Source organism: Phocoena phocoena, chromosome 13 (assembly GCF_963924675.1).
Source record: "Phocoena phocoena chromosome 13, mPhoPho1.1, whole genome shotgun sequence".
NCBI classification, from domain to species: Eukaryota; Metazoa; Chordata; class Mammalia; order Artiodactyla; family Phocoenidae; genus Phocoena; species Phocoena phocoena.
Genome location: NC_089231.1, coordinates 75309468 through 75330398, shown reverse-complemented (window position 1 = coordinate 75330398; position 20931 = coordinate 75309468). Strand labels below are relative to the sequence as shown.

At 45.8% G+C, this 20931-nt stretch overlaps 1 protein-coding gene across 3 annotated transcripts in view; it reads right to left on the bottom strand.

Moving 5' to 3' along the window:
• RPH3A (rabphilin 3A) overlaps positions 1–20931 on the bottom strand; it is a 61093-nt gene that overhangs the window by 8452 nt on the left and 31710 nt on the right. For all 3 annotated transcript variants that reach the window (XM_065889557.1, XM_065889559.1, XM_065889558.1), the window contains 10 exons: positions 19256–19421; positions 15759–15797; positions 15507–15659; positions 14148–14234; positions 12383–12445; positions 11078–11329; positions 8815–8894; positions 6047–6121; positions 4360–4469; positions 401–527 (listed from right to left, as the gene is read on the bottom strand). In XM_065889557.1, coding sequence (XP_065745629.1) covers positions 401–527; positions 4360–4469; positions 6047–6121; positions 8815–8894; positions 11078–11329; positions 12383–12445; positions 14148–14234; positions 15507–15659; positions 15759–15797; positions 19256–19421 — 1152 coding nt within the window. The remainder of the gene's footprint in view (positions 1–400; positions 528–4359; positions 4470–6046; positions 6122–8814; positions 8895–11077; positions 11330–12382; positions 12446–14147; positions 14235–15506; positions 15660–15758; positions 15798–19255; positions 19422–20931) is intronic.

Genomic DNA, 20931 nt, shown 5'->3' with positions numbered 1-20931 from the left:
GAGTGCTTATTAGGTACTAGGTTCTGCCTCCTATGAGGCAGGTGCTGTTGTAACACCCATTTTAGAGACAAGAAAAACTGAGGCCCAGAATAGTTCAGACCCTTGGTGAAGGCCAGGGAGCAGGGAAACGGCAGAGCTGGCGTTGAACCCAGGCAGGCCACTCTGCCACACCACTCTGACCTTCAGAAGTGATGCTAACACAGGGTTGGTAGAAGGCATAGCCAGGATGCAACCCCCATGTTCTGACCTGAAATCTTCACCCTCCCTCCAACAGCTGCCAAAGCCCCTCTCCTGTCTGGCACCCTACAGATCTATCACATCCTTTACAGCCCCAAAAGAAGGCAGCACCCACCTCTCCAACTCTTCTTCCCCATTGAACCCTTGGGGCAAAGGCACTCACCGGGATCACCCGCTCCAGACAGATATTGAAGTTCTTCCTCTGGTTGGGCTTCAATTTTTTGAGCGAGAATCTGGTCTCACCGATAAACTCGTTATGGCCAAATTTGTCCTCATCACAGACAGAGATCCTGCGATTGACATAAAGGATGGAGAAAGAAAGAAGAGCATATATTGAGCTCCTACTACGTACCAAGAGCTCTGATTGATGCTGGCAAGGAACATGTAATGTGCACAGGAATAATACAACTTCATATTTATTGAGCACTAGGCCAGGTACTTCTAATTTCTTCTTGATCACAGTATAACTTAACAAGCAATAACATACACAAACCTTAAATTTCTAGCTTGTTGGATTTTTGAATTTGCATACACCCATGTAACTACCACTCAGATCAAGATATAGAACACTCCAGCTCCCAGAAGACCCTCATGATCCCTCCTAGTCACTACCTCCCTCAGAGATAATCACTATCTTGTTCTCTTGGCAAGATTCAGTGTCTTGTTTTTGACTTACATTTAAATAAAATCAGATGTATACCCTTTTACATTTGGTTTCTTTTGTTCAACATTATGTCTGTGAGATTTATCCATGTCTATAGTTATTTGTCCCTTTTTTGGTTGTATAGTATTCTATTGTGTAAATATGTTGTAATAATTTTGCTAATTATGGGCATTTGGTTTTGAGCCATTTCTAGCTGTTATGAATAAAGCTGCAATGGAACATTCATGTTCATGTCTTTTCTATATGCATAGATACATATTTCTGTTAGGTATCTTCCTAGGAGCAGAATTGCTGAGCCATGGACTACACACAAGTTTAACCTCAGTAGAAACTTCTAAGCAGTTTTCCAAAGTGATTCCACCAGTTACACTCCCACCAGCAGTTTATGCAGGCTCTGGTTGCTCTTCATTCTAACTTCGATTTTGTCGGTCTTTAATTTTAGCCATTCTGAGTGGGCCATAGTATCTCCTTGTAGTATTAATTTATTAGTATTCCATAAGATGTTGTGGAAAAAACCCAGATGAACTTTTTGGCCAACCCAATACATTTCCCTGATGATTAATGAAGTTCAGCCCCCTTTACATCTAGTTTATGGTCATTTCAGCATCATCTGTGGCAAAGTTAGGCTAGGAGCTTAGCTGACTCTTCTCATTTCATTCTTTCTCCCCCCCAGACCTCTAAGTTTCCCACTTTGGAGAGGAGACTGGGGCCCAGATATGTTGAATAATTTTTCCCCAGTAAGGGGCAGAACCAGAATTTGAAGCTCCTGATTTCCAGAACACTATATTGTCTTTTGCTATCTACTTTGCACAGCATTGAGTAGACCAGAGGCACAAAAAGGGGCAGGTCATGAGAAAGGTCCCTCAGGAGGCCCAAAGGACCAATCGAGGCATGATAATTCATCCTGACATATACTAAGAGGAAGAAAGGACTCTTCCCCCCATGGGGGACAGACAGGAACTAAGAGTACCTTGCTTCTTGGCCATTAACATTTGTTGAACAAGGTTCAAAGTTCTGAAGGGTCAGAACACCCTCCTGCTGAACCCCACACTGTACACAACTGGAGAAAGAAATTGTCTCCATTCAGCCGGTGGGGGTGTAAACACCACCATCCTTTCTGCAGGACAGTATGTCTCCAAAGACTCACGAATAATCACCATTTTTGACCTAGTAACGCCACTTCTAGGAATTTACCTTGAAGACATAAGTGAAAAAATACGTAACTACAAAGATTTTTACCACAGTTTTGTTTATAGTTGTGAAAAAGCAGAAATAACATAAGTATTCTATAATGGGGGGACTTCTTAAGAAAATTATGAAGTAACCCTAAAAATGTAACAGTACGCATTGAAAATAATGTTGTAATTGCTCATCAGGGAAATGCAAAACCACAATGCGACACCACTACACACCCGCCAGAGTGGCCAAGATGGAAAAGTGTTGATGAGGATGTGAAGCAACTGGAACTCCCAGACATTGCCGGTAGCAGTGTAAATTGGTGCAATCACTATGGAAAACTGACAGTTTCTAATAAAGCTAAACATATACATACACCATGGCTCAGCCATTACACTCCCAGGTGTATATACAACAGAAATGTATGCAAGAAATAGCTACTAGAATGTTCCCAGCAGCACTATTTGTCATAGCCCCAAACAGAAAACCAACCAAATGCCAATTAACGGTAGAATGAATAAATAATATCGTGTTATATTCACACAATGGAATACTAAATAGCAATGAGAAAGAACAACCTACAAGTACCCACAACAACTCGGATGAGTATCACAAATATACTATTAACTGAAAGAAGACAGACATAAAGGAATTATGTGGTATGATTTCATTTGTATAAAGTACAGAACTAGACGAAATTATTTTTTCCTGTTAGCAGTTAGGGTAGTGAATCCCCTGGGGGAAAAGGTCCTCACTGGAAGCGGGCACAAGGGGAGGGCTTCTGTAGTCTGGGAATGTTCTGTTCTCTTAACCCAGTGTGTTCACTTGGTGAAAATTCATCAATCTGTACACTTTTTCTGTGTGCACTTTTCTAAATGGATGTTATTACATTGCAATAAAAATGTTTATGTTTCCTTAAAATAATATTGTAGCTGATAGGAATGTACTTGGAACAGCCCATTTGTATAAACCAGTTTGTATGCCTTGCCAAATTAAAAAGACCCACACCTCATATTCTGCGATCCAGCAAATATCCCTCCTTAGTTTCTGTCCTAAGGAAATACTCATACGAACACAAGGAAGCATGAAGAATGCTCATCGCAAATTTGTTTGTAATAGAAAAAAGGTAGAAGCTATCTAAATGTCTGTCCACAGGGAACTGGATAAAGTGGTAAACAGTTACATAAAATTTTAAGACATGCCAACAATACCATATATTGTTTATAGAGACATAATTAAGTAGCTGAAGCATAGGACACACTTGGAAATGATACCCACAGAATTCAGGATAGTGTTTCGCCCTGGGGAGGAAAGAAGAGAAAGGGGTGGGGGATGAAGTATACAAGAGGAGCTTCAAGTTGCATCTGTAGTGCTTTATTCCTTACAAAAAAGAGCTGAAGCAAATACAACAAATATTAAGATTTTTGAAAGACTGAGTATTGGGTTCATGGGTATTTGTTTTTATTATATTCTATATTTTTCTGTATATTCATAACACTTAATAATAAAACATTAAAAAAATCTGTGATAGACCCATGCTATGGAGTACTCTGAAGCAGTTAAAAATTAGGTAGATCTAAATGTCTTCTCATGGCCACAGCCCCAAGATATATTGTTAAGGAAAAAGACACGTTCCAGATATATTCAACAGGATATTTCTTATATTGTAAACGACAGTGTGTGCGTGTATATATATATACATATATATATAGTGTATGCACGTATATAATGAATATACACACACTCACAGAAGGAGAAAGGCAACCCAGGCTGAGGGAGGGGACTAACATTTGAAAGCAGCTTTGTTTTCTCAATAATTCTTTTTTTTTTTTTTCTCAATAATTCTTTACAAGAACAATGTACTCATTTATTACTTATATAATTTAAAATGCATTTTAATACACTGTAGAAGAATATGAAGTGGCGTCAGTATATTGTTAAGTGAAACTGGCTGATTACTTAATAGGATGGTCCATTTTTATAAACACTTTTAAAAACACTCAACTTTATTAAAAAAAAAAAAACTTTCCCCCACACACACACAAACACATACACACAAATATAGACACACGCTAAACCCAAATGTCCAGACACCAAGATGTTAACAGTTTCACTTATCTGTATTTTCAAAAGTGTCTATCAGGAATAATATATTGCTTTTTAGAAGAAAAAAAGAAACAAGAAACTACTCTGAGATGTTTTAAAGCGCTGCCCCCAGGAACCACGCATGCCTCAGACTGCCCAGCCTCAGGCCCCTCTCTGCCCACCCTCCCGGCAAGCACCTGAGGGTCTTCCTCTGCATGTCTTCATCCGTGATGCCATGATAGACCAGAGTCTCATTCCAGATGGGATTTCGGGTGTTCCGCAGGGTTTTTGTACGAAGCTTGTTGGACTAGAACCCAGACAGACATCTGTCTCAGTGGGGAGTCAGCCCTGCAGCTCCATCCCTTGGGCTCATTTGCGATGGGTGGGTGACTTAGGAGTCCACTTCCCTCAGGAGTGTCCAGGGGCTCTGTTGCTCCCAAATGCATGTTCTCAGGGAGTGGGGTCATCCTCTAGGGTGCATCACCAACACTGGATACTGGGCCAGCCCTCCCTCCAGGCACTGGGCCCCCTCTTTGAACTCTTTATAAAGATTAGAAAGCAAAGATATTTTTCTTTGAGAAAAAGTATTGTTTCTAGGCCAGGGAAGCAGAAATGAGAGTCTCCCATTACTAGGCAGTGAAGAAATAATTTCTGGGGATATTGGGATGGTCCCCTCTGTTTCCCCAGATAGCATCCTCCATGCCTGAAATTCCTTAGAGACGACAAAATTTTTCATTTTACTCTAAGAGAGAAGGTTAGAAACGCACCTGGTAGCCTGGTGCGAAATCTAATTCATACTAACATGTAAGTGACTGATTGGATTCTTTGGCAAAGCAGGTTTGGATTTAGGAGTGAGCAAAGAAGTGGGTCAAGGAGAAGCAAACGTCGCTGGGGAGTCAGAAGGAGTAGTGGCCAACAAGTTTGACCATGGCCAGGTGGGACTGTCTTTCCTTGATCCAAACAAAAAGAGTGAGATAAAGTGTATGTGCCCGTGCCTGTGTGTGTGTGTGTGTGTGTGTGTGTGTGTCCTTTTTTGTCTAATGGGGCATTTGATACTTGCAGAGATTTTTTTTTTTCTTTTTTGCGGCATGCGGGCCTCTTACCACTATGGCCTCTCCCGCCGCGGAGCACAGGCTCCGGACGCACAGGCCCAGCGGCCATGGCTCATGGGCCCAGCCGCTCCGTGGCATATGGGATCTTCCCAGACTGGGGCACGAACCCGTGTCCCCTGCATTGGCAGGCGGACTCCCAACCACTGCACCACCAGGGAAGCCCTTGCAGAGATTTTTGAAAGGCATTTTTCTAAGATCATGTAACCAAGTATATAGGCAGCCTTGTTTTTAGGACATCCATGTCAAATTAACACAACAAAGCAAAAAATAAAGCCCAAGAAGGCACACGTCCATTTCCAGCCATGTGCTCTGAGTGGGTCAATCCAAAGAAAGGAGAATTAATCCCACTTTCCCTCCCAGAAAGGTGGAAGGGATGGGGGTAAATTTTCTCTTAATAATAGAACCTTTTCTCAAGTTATCTGGAAAGAGTTAGTCATTTCTGTTGAGAGATGTTTGGCTGGGGCAAAAAATGGGTGGGGGAGGTGGACCATGGTCAGCACTGGGGAGCCCTGAAGGTGTTTGAGCAGGTCAAGGGCATAATCAGGGTATCTGCTTCTCACCTGGATCCCAGCTTTCTGAGTTAGAGAAATGAGCAGAGCCCCTGCCTCTTGAAGGAGAATGGCTCTGGCCCATCCCTTACCCCTTGTAAGAACTTTGCCAATCAGGGAAGAGGGGGTTTGGGGAGGGCTATTTTAGGCTCTGAGCTGGGAACCTTGGGTGCTTTCCAGAGCCCATGTGCCCCCCTTGCCAAGAGGCCCAGGCCATATGGTACCTTGCTGGCTCCCGGCAGGAGGTGCAGCTTAACGTAGGGATCGGCCAAGCCATTGGAATCCATGGGCTTCAGCCCCTGTAAGAGAAGAAGGCAGTGGCGTGAGGGCCTGGGGAGGGCTGGGCGCTCAGCTATCACAGGCAATGGGCACAGCTATCACCCCATCCTGTGTGCTTCCTCTTGCAAAGAAAGAGAAGGGAAATGCAGTATCTTGAAATGAGCACTGGAATCCGGCAGACGGGGTTTAAAGCCTGGCCAAGTCACTTACTGGCTGTGTGACCTTAGGCAAGTTTCTTAACCTCTCTGAGCCTCATTTTCCTCACCTGTCAAATGGGATGCTTCATGGGCTGGTGAGATTTAAACGTGATCCCACCGGTAAAGTGCTTGGCACACTACCTGGCACACAGGAAGTGCTCCAACAAGGCTGGATTGTTATTGCTGGGATGGGAGGACATGTCCCAGAATGGGTGAGAGAGGAGGAAAGGCCAGAGAAAGGAGGCCTGAGTTCTGGCCCTGGCCCTTGCACTCACTTCTGAGACCGCAGTTTCTCCATCCGTATGATGGGGATCACAATCTCTGCCTGGCCCCCCTCACAGAGCTGGCATGGCTAAAATGGCTAAAATGAGCCACTGTGGGGGAGAGAAGTTTGTCCGGGGTAGGAGTTAAGCTGGGCTTGTTAACACGAGCAGTTCCAAAACTCCCGGGGCTCAGATACACTCTGCCCATCTCCCTAGGCCCTGGCTGAGGCAGGTGTCTTATCTCTGGGCTCCCACTCTCTCCTCTCACAGCACTAATCTCCAATCCCATGTATCGTGCCCTGTGATCTCCGGGGACTTCAGTTTCCTCAGCTGTTCAGTGGGGCTGATCACAGACCCTGCTTCATGGGATTCTTGGAGGGTTAAATGAGATCTCACCTGTGAAGGCTGAACTCTGGCCCTGGCACAAGTTCAGTATGAACAACGTTTGCTACTACTAGGTGGGGAGAGGAGGCCACAAAGTGGGGTGCAAGGGGGAAATCTGGCCGGGTAGCCTAGAAGGTAAGAGCATAGGCTTTTGAGCTGGACAACACTGGTTCAAATCCCAGCTCCACCACTTCCTGGCTGTGTGATTTGGGCAAGTCCCTTAATCTCTCTGTGCCTCAATTTCCCCATCTATAAAATGAGAACGATGATGAAACCTTCCTCATAGGTTTGTTGTGAAGATTAAATGGGAAGAAATAATTTGTAGAAAGCCCCAGAGGTATACTATACTCAGGAGATGCTATAGTGGTGGTTTCTTGTCCATTTCTCCATGAGGGCACAGTCTATTCTCGCTCATTTTAATATTCCCCAACATTTAGGGTAGTTCCTGGTACAGAGTAGGTATTTAATAAACATGTCTGGAATGTCTGTTTGGATTGGGAGGTTACAAATTGGCAGACGCTGTGTTTTTCAAATTTGAACTTGAACATCTTTGTTTGGGTCCTGCTCACACCAGTTTAGTTTACCAAAGTTACTACCATTCCCTAATGTCTCACATGTTTTTCTCATCTCTTTACCAGCCCAGCCCCTGAGCCGTTGAGTTTTCTGTACCCCTGTCGCAAGGGGGCTGTAATGGTGTGGCTTTCCCCCATTTCTGGAGCTGGAGATGGTTACATCTGGATTCAAATCCAGCTCTATCCCTTACCAGCTGAGTGGCCTCAGGCTTTAACTTTCTAAGCCTCACAATGGGGCTAATAATCATCTCTTCCTCAGAGGTTCCTATGAAGATGAAATAAGATAATGTAGGGCCTTACCTCACTGCGCTACTGGAGGGCACGTGTAAATGCATCTAAGTGCCTGCTGAAGAAGTGACCTGGGTACGTTGATCTAGAAGTTGTGTTAAGCATTTCATACATTATTGATCACCCAAACTGGGACATTTTGTGAGTGGAAAGGAGACTTCTTAATTATTTCATCAAGGCAACAGGCATAGCTGGGGACCATCTGTGCCAACTGGGACACCCCGCCACCTTCCACGTTAACACTCACCAACATCCTCATGGGAGAGACTCTATTATTATCCCTGAGGCACAGACAGGTTAACTTCCCCCAAATCCCACAGCTAGGAGGGGTGGAGCTGGTATTTGAACCCAGGAAGTCCGGTTCCTGAACCTTGCTTGTTATTTTCTATAGACCAGACTTGGGGCAGGGGGAGATCCTGGTCAACTACTTCCTGGGATTAGCATTGGCATCATCCAGCTTTCTTTGCGGGCTGCAGTAAAGTTGGCTCACTGCCCCTGGAGCCTGTAGCATGGAGATGCTCTTCCAATCTGGTTTGCCTCGCCCCCCCACCCCGCCCCAGAAGCCCAGATTACTGTCCTTGTATCTGCAACAATAAGTCCTGACTCAGTCTGTAGCTCCAGCTTGACAGCCCTGTCTATAGAAGGAGCTGTTCAGTGGCATGTCAGCTGTCAAGTTAGGCTGCCACTGCTCCCAGGTGACACCTCTGAGATCCCCTCCAGAGGGTGTGGATGGGGCTGGGCAGATCTTGGCTCTGCCCTTGAAGCTTGGTTTCCTCCACTCCCGGGAGGCAGCTGCAGTTAAGTGAAACCCCTCTGGGACCTTCCCCGGAGGAAGCCCTCCCTGCAAAGGAATTGGCCGTGGCTAATTCCTGCTCTTTCCTCATCACTGTCACTGTCACAGATAGACAAGGCAATGACAGGAGACAGACATGGTCACCCATGCCCTCCCCAAGCCCCCTAGAAATGCCAGAACAACCTAAGTGGTCCCCAGCTTGGCCCCCTTACCCACCTTGGCCTTTATGATGGTGCAGTGCAGGGAGCTGTTGTCCTGGTCGTAGAGAAGGCTGAACTCCAGGGCACCCAGGGTGGCTGAAGAAGACAGAGGCAGGTACCAAGAGGACATTAATTCATTCAACAAACATTTCCTGAGCACTTACCGTGTGCCCAGTCTGGGCTAGCCATTGAGCCTACAGAGGAGAGGAAGACTCAGTCCCTCTGGACTCCCCATCCTGGTAGACCCTCCTCTTCTTTGGAGCCCTCAGCACACCTGTGATCAGTTAATCATTTGTGCAATTGCCTAGTTAATGACTTCCATCTGCTAGGTTGAGAGTCCCATGAGGGCAAGGCTGTGACTGCCCTGTTCACTGCTATGTCCCCGCTGGGCACAGTGCAGGGCACACAGTTTGTGCTCACTTACTTGCTGAAGGAATAAATGAGTCTCAGCATTTGCTGTTGCCTCTGTCTGGAATGCTCTCTCTCTAGATCCTCACATGGCTGGTGCCTTCTCATTATCCACATCACAGCTTAAATGTTACCTCCTCAGAGAAACCCTCCCTGATTGCTCCATCTAAAGCAGCCACCCTCATGGCCATTCGCCCTATTTTATTTCCTTCACGGTGCTCTGTCTTTATTTGAAATGAACTCATTGGTATGTTTCTCTCCACTAAAATATTAGTCCCATTAGATCAGCCATCTTGTCTGTTATTTTTTTTTTTTTCTTTTTTTGCCATGGTAACCCTAGCACTTAGAATAGTTTGGGGGCACCTCATAGGTGCTCAATAAATACTTGTCAAATATAGAGATGAGTGAGTGAGGGAGTTGAATACAGAGACAGGCTTGTTATAAATCACTAGGGACAGCTCCTAACAGGGACATACACCGGCTGGGAGGGATCTTCTAGGCTTGGCAGGTCAGCAAAGAGACACTTAAGGCAGATGGAAGGAGCAGTGGCCACTGCTCCAGGCAGAAGGACCAGGATGTGGAAAGCCAGGAAGGTGGGATAGACATGGTGCATTTCCAGGGCAGAAACAGCCCCCAGCCAGCGAGGTGGGGGTAGGCTCCTCAGACTCCTTTCCCCTGAGCCTGCAGACTCATGACCCCTGCGAGAGACAGGACAGCTAATATTCCCTCCAGGTCTGGCCTCTGGCCTGCTGCAGCAATGAGACTGTCAGTCCCTCCACTCACTGGCCATATGAACTTGGACAAGTCCCTGAACCTCTCCGAGCCTCTGTCCCCTTACTTGTGAAACTGGAATAGGAAAAGCAACTGTCCCCAGGCTCACGGGGATCATGAAATTGAGCACGTGCACGTAACACAGTGAGAAAAGTGCCCGGCACGAAATAAGGGCTCAGCAAGTGTTGATGATTATTACTTCAGATGTGCATGTCATATAATAATAATTCCTCACGTGTGTTTCGCACTATATAATAATGATTTCTGGTTTATGAAGCCCTTTCTCAGCAGGTACCTCAGTTTACGACCCCTCAGCCCTGCATGGGAGGTGGTATTTGCTTTCCCTTTTACAACAAGGGGAGGTGACGCGATGGGCCAAAGCCATCCCGCCGATTACAGCCCTTGGTCCATTTCTTCTGAGTGGGTCCAGTCTCCCCATCTGACCAGGAGCTCTTAGAACGTTCCCCCAACCCCACAGCATGCATCAGGTCCAGACACAACCCATCCATGCTTCCCTGCAGCTCACAAAGGCCACCCCAGCTCTCCCCTGCTGCTCCCAGCCACACCCAGTAGAAGTGCCACTGGTGTGTGTGTGTGTGGCATAGAGCAGGCACTTTATAAATCATTGAATGGATGGATGCAAGAGGAAGTGTCAGAAATTTTAAAGTCATGGTTAAAAAATGACTTTTAGAAGACACACACCAAAGAGTCTGGGAAACAATTAAAATAGATTTCTATCTATATATACACCTAGGAGTGGGATTGCTGAGTCATGTGATAGTTCTATGGAACCACCAAATAGAACTTTGTGAATATAGTTGAATTGCACTCTTAAAAAATTATGTAAATGGTTAACGTTGATGTTATGTGTCTTTTACAACAATGAAAAAATAGATGCGCTTATATTTTAGAAAGCTGATGTCATTTTGTGAATTTAGTAACACGAATTTGTATTTTTATAACTTGGTAAATATGTTTATTAGGTTTGGCATACTGGGGGGCTGGGGATGTCCAGAGCTGTCCCCAGAGCCATTCCTATTTCCCTGGGGGCGACCGCTGAAGTGACTTTTCCAGCCATCCCTCCGTTACGCGTCACCTACTTGCTTCATCTGAATCATAGCTGTTGGCTTCCTCCTCCTCCTCCTCCTCCTCCTCCGCTGGGCGTGGGGGCTGGCGGGCTGGGACCACGGCCGGCTGGGGAGCAGCAGCAGACGCTTGGGAATAGGGACCCAGTGGGTGGCCCGCTCGGTCCTCCCTGGCTCCAACTGCCGAATAGCCCCCAACTCCCCCTGCTCTCTCCTCTCGCGGTGGGGCGGTGGTCCCTGTACAGGCGGGGTCACTCAGAGCCACCTCTGCAGGGGAGATGGGGAGAAGGTGAGAAAGAGGCAGCTGAGTCCCTGTGTCATAACGACAGCAGTGACAAATGCTGCAGCATTACCGCGAGTGATGGGCACCTACTGTGTACCAGGTGCTTGGCGAGCTTTGTGCCAGAATCACCCACTGCCCTGCAATGGGGGACTGTCACTTCCAGTGGACAGGGGGGCCACATCATGCCGTTCACCGGTTCTCAGAATGTTGCCTTTGTCAAAGCCACCCAAGGAAGGCTTGCAAAATGCAGGTTCCCAGGCTCCATCTAGAATCTGCAGGCCCTGTGGTGGGGCCTTGGAATCTATGTTTTATAACAAGTTCCATGAGCAACACAGACCTCACTGAGAGCCCTCACTGGTATGGGCTCTGAAGCCAGACAGCCTGGATTTGAATCTCAGCTGGAGCAAGATTACTTATCTCTGGGCCTCAGTTTTCTCACCTGTAAGATGGGAATTTTAAGACCTGAAGGTGCTCAAAGAGTATTAGCTATCATTTTAAAAATTCTCTAGTATGTGCACAGCACTTAGCACAGTAGCTGGTGCGTTAGAAAGCAATGCATCTGTTGTAGTGACTGGTGCTGCTGCATATACATCATGTGTAATAATCACTGTCGCTCGGTGTGGTCTTCATACACTGCAGGCCACGTGCTAAGGTGTTCCAGGTATTGGTTTTACTTAATCCTCCCAGCAACTCTGTGAGGTAGGTCCTTGGATTATTCTCCTTTTAGAGATAAGGAAACTGAGGCTCTGGCAAGTTAAGTGACTTGCCCAGGGTCACACAGCTGGGAAGTAAAGAAGCAGTGATTTGAATGCAGGCAGCTTGTACTCTTAATCACTGTATGTATTGTCATTTTCTATCTATCTAATCTTAGTACAGACTCTCTAGAGTTTTAGAATTAGGGAATTCCCTTAGAGCTCATCAGATAGGTCTCAGGATGCAGAATGGGCCAATGTCTGGCAGCCTCTGCTCTCTCTCTCTCTCTCAGTCAGTGGAAGAGGTGGTCACCTGCGCAGGCACAGAAAGAGGCGAACACTTGCCTGGTCTCTGATCTGAAAAACGTCCTGCTGGCCCAGGACTGGGTCTGCTGCCTCCTGGGGGTCCTGAGTGGGGCAAAGAGAGAAAGAAGTTTGGAATAGACAAGGCGGCATCATTTGGGTATTTGCCCTGAGGCCCCCTCGTTTCACAGGTGTGGACACAGGCCCAGGGGCAGCAGGTGATGTGCAGAGGTAGCCAGGGTTGCAGGAACAGTCCCATTGGGGGATTCTGGTGTTGGAAAGCCCTGGCTTCAAGCCCAAATCCTTCCATTCTGGGCCTCAGCTTCCTCCTCTGTGAAGTGGGGATGAGCAGGTATTACCTGCTCTTCATGTTTTGTTGGCTGTTATGAGGTCGACAAACAAATGGAGCAAGAATCGCTTGCAAGGTAACGGGCAAGTCCAGGCTTTGAGTCCACCATTATTATGGGGTCATTACTAGTCCAGAGGATTCTATATAACTACATTTCCGAAGCTTGGGATGTCGGGGAGAGCCACAGGGATGGGGCATGAAATAACATCCAATGACAGAGTGAGAAAGTCATTCTGGGTTCCCATTGCCTTTCCATACTGATCCCGTCATGGGAAAAGTCTCATCTAGGTGCTACTTTAACACTTCTCTAACCTTTGTAAATGTCCCTTTTGAGCAAAAGAGGACAGGCCTCAGGCTCCGAACCTTCAGCAGGCCAGTGTACTGAGAATGTCATTGCACCTGCAATGTATTTTCAGTACATTAATTTTTATAACAGCCCCCCACAATAGGTCGAATGGTGTTCTCCAAAAAAATGTTCAAGTCCTAACCCCCAGTCCCTGTGAATGTGAATATTTGATCATCTTTGCAGGTGATCAAGTTAAGATGATGTCATTAGGGTGAGCCCTAATCCAATATGACTATGCCCTTATAAAGAGGGGAAATTTGGACACACAGGGACCCATGCATAGACGGAAGATGATGTGAAGACACATCCACAAGCCAAGGAATGCCCGAGGCCCCCAGAAGCAAGAGGAGAGGCTGGGACAGGAAGGAGGGAACCAACCCTGGCTACACCTTGATTTTGGACTTCTGGCTTCTAGAACTGTGGGACAATACATTTCTGTTATTTTAAGCCACCCAGTTTGTGATATTTGTTATGGCTGCCCTAGCAAACTAATATACTCTCTTTTTCTGGTATGGAATACTGGTTTCCCACTTATGCCATTATTATAGGTTTCTTTTAAAATAACAGATTTTAGCTGCACCTATTAGGAATTATTTCCATTGTTTTACACAAGCCATATATGTTCAGATTTTCTCACATTACTAATCTCTTTGCCCACCATTTCTTCCTGAATCTCACATATCTGTCTGAGAACCTTTGCCTTTTCCTTAAAGTCTGAAGTCCTTAAAATTTCCTTGAGTTTATGATAACTTCTCTCAATTATGTTCTTAAAGGAGGTCAATTTGAAGAAAACATTAAGGAAATAAGACGGCATATCATAGGTGCATGTGGTAAAAATTGTGAAATTGGAGTGATGATGTCAGAAGGTGGGAAACAGTGAGGGATGAAGTACTGTCACTTCTTGCATTTAGGTAGATATGATGCTACCCTTCCTCCCACCCCCACCAGCTTCCCAGCCTAGAGTATTATTCATTCTAAAGGTCTTCGAAGAGTTTAGGGTTTGGTGGTGGCTGCAGCTTTGCAGAAAGCCCAGCGGGTTCCGCAAGCAAGGGTGGGAGGTATTGGGGTCACAGCTGAGTGACAGCCTGGGCGGGTGGGTGGGTGGCATGTACCTGGCTGCCCAGGCTGGGGGGGCGCTGGACTCTGTATCAAGGCCGGGGTAGGTCTAGAGGCCTGGACTGAGTTGGCCCGTCTCAAACCTGCAGGGGAAAGGAAAGAGCCTGTCATATAGCGCACACACACACTCACACACAGTCAAAGCAGGAAGAAGCCTGGGACCAGTCAGCCGGCATGAGGCATGGTCCTCTGGGTGTGAACTGGATGCAGCCCCCTGACATTTCCAGTTCTTTCAGACCCTCTTCTCCTCCCCTCCATGTGTTCTCTCTTTCCAATACTCAGATGCCCCTGGGCAACTCACTGCAACAACATGGATGTTGAAAAGCTCAGGTTCTGTGACGTTGCTTCCGACATCTGTGACCTTGCACAAATGACCTATCCTCTTTGGGCCTCAGTCTCCTCATCCATCAAATGGGGATAACAGTACTTACCTCATAGGGTTGTGGTGGAGACACAATAATACAATACATGTAAAATGCTCAGAACAGTGCCTGGCATGTAGTAAACGCTCAACATCTGGCAGATGTTGATATTACTTTATAATTATTGAAAGACTGTTCTTATCTTCACATGGACCTAGCTTTGCATCCCAGATTTTTCTTTTATAAGCTGTGTGTCTTTGGGCTGGTCACTTATCCTCTCTGAACTGCAGATGCTTCATGGAGGCAACAACTCTACCCACTTGATTAACATTTTTATAAGAACTTATTTCATCTCTACACCCTTTGAGGTGAGTGCTTTATTAGCTCCACTTTACAAATGGGGAAACTGTGGCACAGAGGGGTTAAGGAGCTCACCTAACGTCTCTTGGCTGGTTAGTAGCCGAGCCAGGGTTTGAACTCAGGCATTTGGTCTCCAGAGTCTACCTGAGACTATTAGATGCTACTGCCTCCTGCAGAGCTGCTGGGGGACCAAATGGGGATGATATACACAGCAGTTCCTGGTACTGAGAAAGTATGACATTCCTAGAAGAATACACTGTCTTCTCTCACCTCACTGGGCTAGATCCCACCTTTCCTGAATCTAAATATTTTTCACTGGAGAGATGCTTGAATGATCATGACAGAAAGTGCTTTGCCACCTCTGGCTGGGGCTTACAACTTCCTGTCCCAGGGTCCTGCATTAGCACTTCCGTTTGCTTGTTCATTTGGGTCCTTGTTCATCCATCCATCCACCCATCCATCCATCCATCCATCCACTCACTCACTCACTCATTCACTCACTCACTCATTCAACAAGTGTTCATTGAATGCCTACCAAGCGCCAATGAATAAATGAAAAAAACCACTGTTCTCCCCTTTCCTTTTGATTCTCCTCATCCAGGAAGCCTGTCTGGATCTGCCCATCTCTCTCACCTGCTGAGCCCCGGCTGGGGTCACCAGCAGCTCCACCGTGGCTCTGGTCCCAGCTCTCTGAGTCCCGGCTAGATGAGCTCATTCGTGCCTCGGAGGCCCTGCGCACAGGAGGCCCATAGCTTCCTTGCCCAGGAGCAGAGGCCAGGTCAGGGCCTGAAAGGAAAAGCATGAATTGAAGGGAGAAAAGGCAATGGAGGAATGGGGAAAAGGACTCCTGTCTCAAAAGTAGAAGACAGAGTTGGCAGAACCCACCTGTCTTCTGACCTGGGCCCCTCCTGTCAACAGAGTCACCTGGAGAGAGAGAAAACTGATGAGGAGTATGTATTGGGTTGGCCAAAATGTTCACCTGGGTTTTTCTGTAACATCCTATGGAAAAACCCAAATGAACTTTTTGGCAAATCCCCAATATTTGATGTTTTCTGGAGAGCTGACACTTAAGGAGCTCACAAAAGGGCCCATCCGCCATTCCCAAGAACTTTAAAAAAAAAATTAAAACTTTCTTTTCCCAACTTCCCCTTTGATATAGAGCCTATCTACAAATTTCACATTATTTCCATTGCAAACAAATTGGGATCATGGGCTACGTACTGTTTCTAGAATGTGCTTTGTTCACTTAATTTGAATTTCCCCAGAACTCACCAAGCATGCTCCAACCTCAAACCCTTTTCACATGGTATTTCCGAAGATTCTATGAGTCCTCTTTATCACCTTGGTCAGGTTTCTCCCCACATATCATCTCTCAGACAGCCCTTCTCTGGCCATTCTGTCCAACATGAAGCCTCTATCCCCTCTACCTGTTTCATTTTTCTTCCTGGCACTTATCACTACCTGATATTATGTTGTATTTGCATTTGCTGTTTGTTGAGCATCTGTTTCCCCCACTAGAATTTTAATTGCATGAAAGCATGGATCTTATCTGTTCCATTCACTGATTCCCTGGGGCATAGAACAGAGCCTGGAACTCACCAGGTGTTCCGTAACTGTTCATTAAGAGAATATTGAAAGCTCATATCATGGGTATAATTCCAAATCTACAATATACATTTACATCATTCAATTTTTAAAAAATATTTATTTACTTTCTTTATTATTATTTTTTTTTGGCTGCATCAGGTCTTAGTTGCAGTACATGGGATCTTTCGTTGCAGCACGTGGGCTTCTCTCTAGTTGCGACATGTGGGTTTTCTCTCTCTAGTTGTGGTGCGCAGGCTCCAGGGCGCATGGGCTCTGTAGTTTGCGGCACACGGGTTCTCTTGTTGAGGCACATGGGCTCAGTAGTTGTGGTGCACAGGCTTAGTTGCCCCATGGCATGTGGGATCTTAGTTCCCCTACTGGGGATCGAACCTGCGTTCCCTGCATTGGAAGGAGGATTCTTTACCACTGGACCACCAGGGAAGTCCCTACATCATTCAATTTTAAAAGATGCTTAATACACCATGGTGTGGATATACCATAATCTATTCAACAATTACCCCGTTAATGAACGCTTAGTTTTTTCCAGTATTTTTGCTACCATAAACAATGATGCAATAAATACGATTATACATATGTCTTTTATACGGGTACTTTTCTTGCTGTTAAATATATTCCCAGAGGGGGACTGTTGGATCAAATAGTATATACACTTCAAATTTTAATACCCTCTGCCATATTACTTTTCAAGAGGCTGGAGGTGACTTATAGTCTTACCAACAGTTTATACCATCATTTCTCCACATATTCACCAGCACTAGATGTTATTGCCAATAATTGTTTAGGAGTTGCTATGCAATGCAGGTGATGTTACTTCTTTCCAATGAGGTGAATATTTTCAGAGTCATTTGTTTTGACTAGAGTTTATATAATAAGCTAATTCATACCATTTATGTGTGTAAGTGTACGTGTCTGTGTATAGGTGATTAATATTATGTACTATTGGCCAACATTTACTAAGTGCTGCACTCTGCAAAGTACTGTACATGTACAGGCATACCTTGGAGATATTGTAGGTTCAGTTCCAAACCACTGCCATAAAGCGAATATCACAAAAAAAGTGAGTCACATGAATTTTTTCCCACTGCATATAAAAGTTATGTTTACCCTATACTGTAGTCTATTAAGTGTGAAACAGCATTATGTCTTAAAAATGCACATACCTTAATTTAAAATATTTTATTGTGAAAAAAAGCCAGAACAATTACAATAGTAACACTGAAGATCACCGATCACAGATCACCATAACAAATATAATAATAATGAAAAAGTTTGAAATACTGTGAGAATTACCAAAATGTGACACAGAGAGACAAAGTGAGCAGGAAAAATGGCACCGACAGGCTTGCTTGATGCAGGGTTGCCACAAACCTTCAGTTTATAAAAAATTGCAGTGACTATGAAGTGCAATAAAACAAAGTGCAATAAAATGGTATTTTATCGTTGCCTGTAGCGTGCTACAGGTATGCCTGGAGCGTCTCATTTAATCTTCAAAATAACCCAGTGAGTTATTAATCTCATTTTATAGATGAGGAAAGAGTTTTAGAGAGGTTAGGTCACTCATCCAAGCTCACATGACTTGTTAAGTGGCAGAGCTGGAATTCAAACTCAGGTCTTCCTGGGCTCCCATGTTCAAGATCTTGACAGTAAAGCTACGCGGTCTTCTCAGCCTAGAGGGAGTAATGTTTAACCAGGAAGATGTTCTAGAGGTGGAAACGTGGGGCTTCTCAGGGATGCAGTATAGGTTGACAATTTGATGAGTCTCTGCAAGGAGCAGAAATTGCTGATGGCTTGCCAGGATGAAAGTATTTGTTGAGTGCCTTTTGACTGCCAGACACTGTAGCGGGCACCTTGAGAAGTTATAGTTGGACACTTCAATTTTTGAGACCTTCAACTATAACCTTCCTTTTAGAAGCACTGACTGCGCTCAACTCTAGAACTGTCATTCAGACCAGATTTTATCACTTAGTTAATTGAAAGTATCTCAAGGGCTTTATCTGGTCAGTCTTAGTGGCCTTAATATATTAAAATGTGTTTTCATTGGGGTCATATTTTTTCCTTTTATTGCTTTGTCTCGCCCTTTTTTACCATCATTTTAATAATTAATAATAATACTTAGATAATAGTGGTAATGTCCAGAGTAGTGGTAATTTTCTTTTACTAATTTCCTTGCTATTCGTCTTTCATTTTTTTTTTTTGCGGTACGCGGGCCTCTCACTGTTGTGGCCTCTCCCGTTGGGGAGCACAGGCTCCGGACGCGCAGCCTCAGCGGCCATGGCTCACGGGCCCAGCCGCGGGGCATGTGGGATCTTCCCAGGCCGGGGCACGAACCCATGTCCCCTGCATCGGCAGGCGGACTCTCAACCACTGCGCCACCAGGGAAGCCCCATCTTTCATTTTTAATCAGGAGCAAAGAAGGCCTTCTCAGCAAGCCCCCTTTCCCCCGCCCCCCAGACTCCAGCGTGTATTTTGATGTTGGGAGTCTTTCTCAGTTCCTAATTTTGATTTCCACCTCTGTTATACCTCTCAATACTCCATCAGGGATGACAACAAAGTCTTTTGGCAGCCTGGCGTTGCTGGAGAGTTCCCTGAACTACCTTTTTGATAAAGGTTTGTGATGAGCTGTGAAGGAGACACAGGGGACCTAGACCCAAGCCCAGAGGCTGGCTGTCCACCAACTGGGTAGAAACACAAACATGGTGTCAGGGCACCCTTCAGGTAGACCAGTTAGCCAAGACCCGTCCTTGGTTCTGAAAGGAGAAGCTGTATTTTCCTACCTCGAGTTGGAGCCCGGGCAGGGTGTTTAGGCTCAGAGGTGGGCTGCTCAGGGGCAGCGGGCTCACTGGCTGGCTGCTGGGTCTTGGTCTTCTTTATGGGCATAGGCTGTGGGAGGACCTGTTTGGGGAAGCCCTTGAAGAACCATGCTCCAGAGCGCTTCCACACCTGGGGGAGGAGAGGTAGAACATGAAGACACGACAGCCAAGCCCTATTGCTCCTGCCTTCACGAGAGCCAATTTTTCACTTTTCTCCCTGCTCACAGAGCACTGACACAATAGGCAGTGCATTTTCTCACCAGTACACAGCTTTCACAAATCTTATTTGATTCACACAATATCCCTGAACACTCAAGAGAGAATAACCAACCTCTTGATGGAAACAGTTGAATATCAGAAAGGTTATGAACAGGTATAAAGTTACACAGCCAGAGAGTGGGCTTCACCAAGTCTCCCACCTCTTAAATGTGCTGTGCTCCCTACTACACTGGCTGCTGTAAAGACGATGATCCACGTACATCCGCCCCAAGACCTCTGGCCTTCTTCCCTGCCTTGTGGATTAGCGTTCCACCTGGGGCAGTGTGTTGGACATCTTCTGTTGCCCCTTCAGATTGGTTCTACATCTTTTTTCACCCTGCTCTGTGCCCCAGGAAGCTGACCAGTAAGGACTACAGTAACTGGAATTTCTTGATCTCTACCTTCCAGGTGGATCTGGTCAAGGAGAGCATCAGTGGGGGATCGGCAGAAAGAAGATAGTGAGGTCAGGGTACTGAGTCCCTTGGCTCCCTCCTTGCTAGGCAGGCAGTGGCTACATTCCTGCTGGTTGATACCCAGTGTCCAGTCTGGTAACTGCTCCCTCCTCCACTCCTTCAGTCTCAGGAGTGGTATCAGCAACCCTGCTATTGCTGGTGCTGCGAGCTTCACCACGCCTCGCTGATCTTCCTTATCCAAGCCCAGACCCTTGCAAACAGCACCTTTATCAAAGCCTCCTTGATAATCCTGATGGACTGTGCCATCTGTTCTCCCAGGACCCTGACTGATATTGAGGGAAATATGGTCCTTGCAACAGTCTCCAAGGCAGGAATCTGCAGCAGAAGATGAGTGATGAAGAAATTGGGAAAAGGCGAAGGGAGTTAATTGGGACAAAGTGGGTAATAAAAAGCAAGCCTAGGTAAGAGAAAGATTCCATGAGAGAAAAAAACAGAGATAGAGTGAAGACAGTGCAGAGGAAGAAGTGTGAAGGGTGAGAGGCAAAGAGAGAAAGAAGAAAAGGCAGAGGAAATAAGGATGAAAGGGAAAAAAGAGCTCTGAGGAGGAGAGTACAGACGGCCCTCGACTTACAATGGTTTTCTTATGATATTTTTGAATTTACAGTGTTGCAAAATCGATATGCATTCAGTAAAAACCATACTTCAAATTTTTATTTTTATTTTTATTTTTTTTGCCACACCATGCAGTATGCAGGATCTTAGTTCCCTGACCAGGGATTGAACCCACGCCCCCTGCAGTGGAAGCTCAGAGTCTTAACCACTGGACTGCCATGGAAGTCCTTTTCGAATTTTGAATTTTGATCTTTTCCCGGGCTAGCAATACTCGATCGGATACTTTCTCGTGATGTTGACCAGGGGCAGGGAGCCACAGCTCCCAGTCAGCCACATGATCACGATGGGAAACAGCTG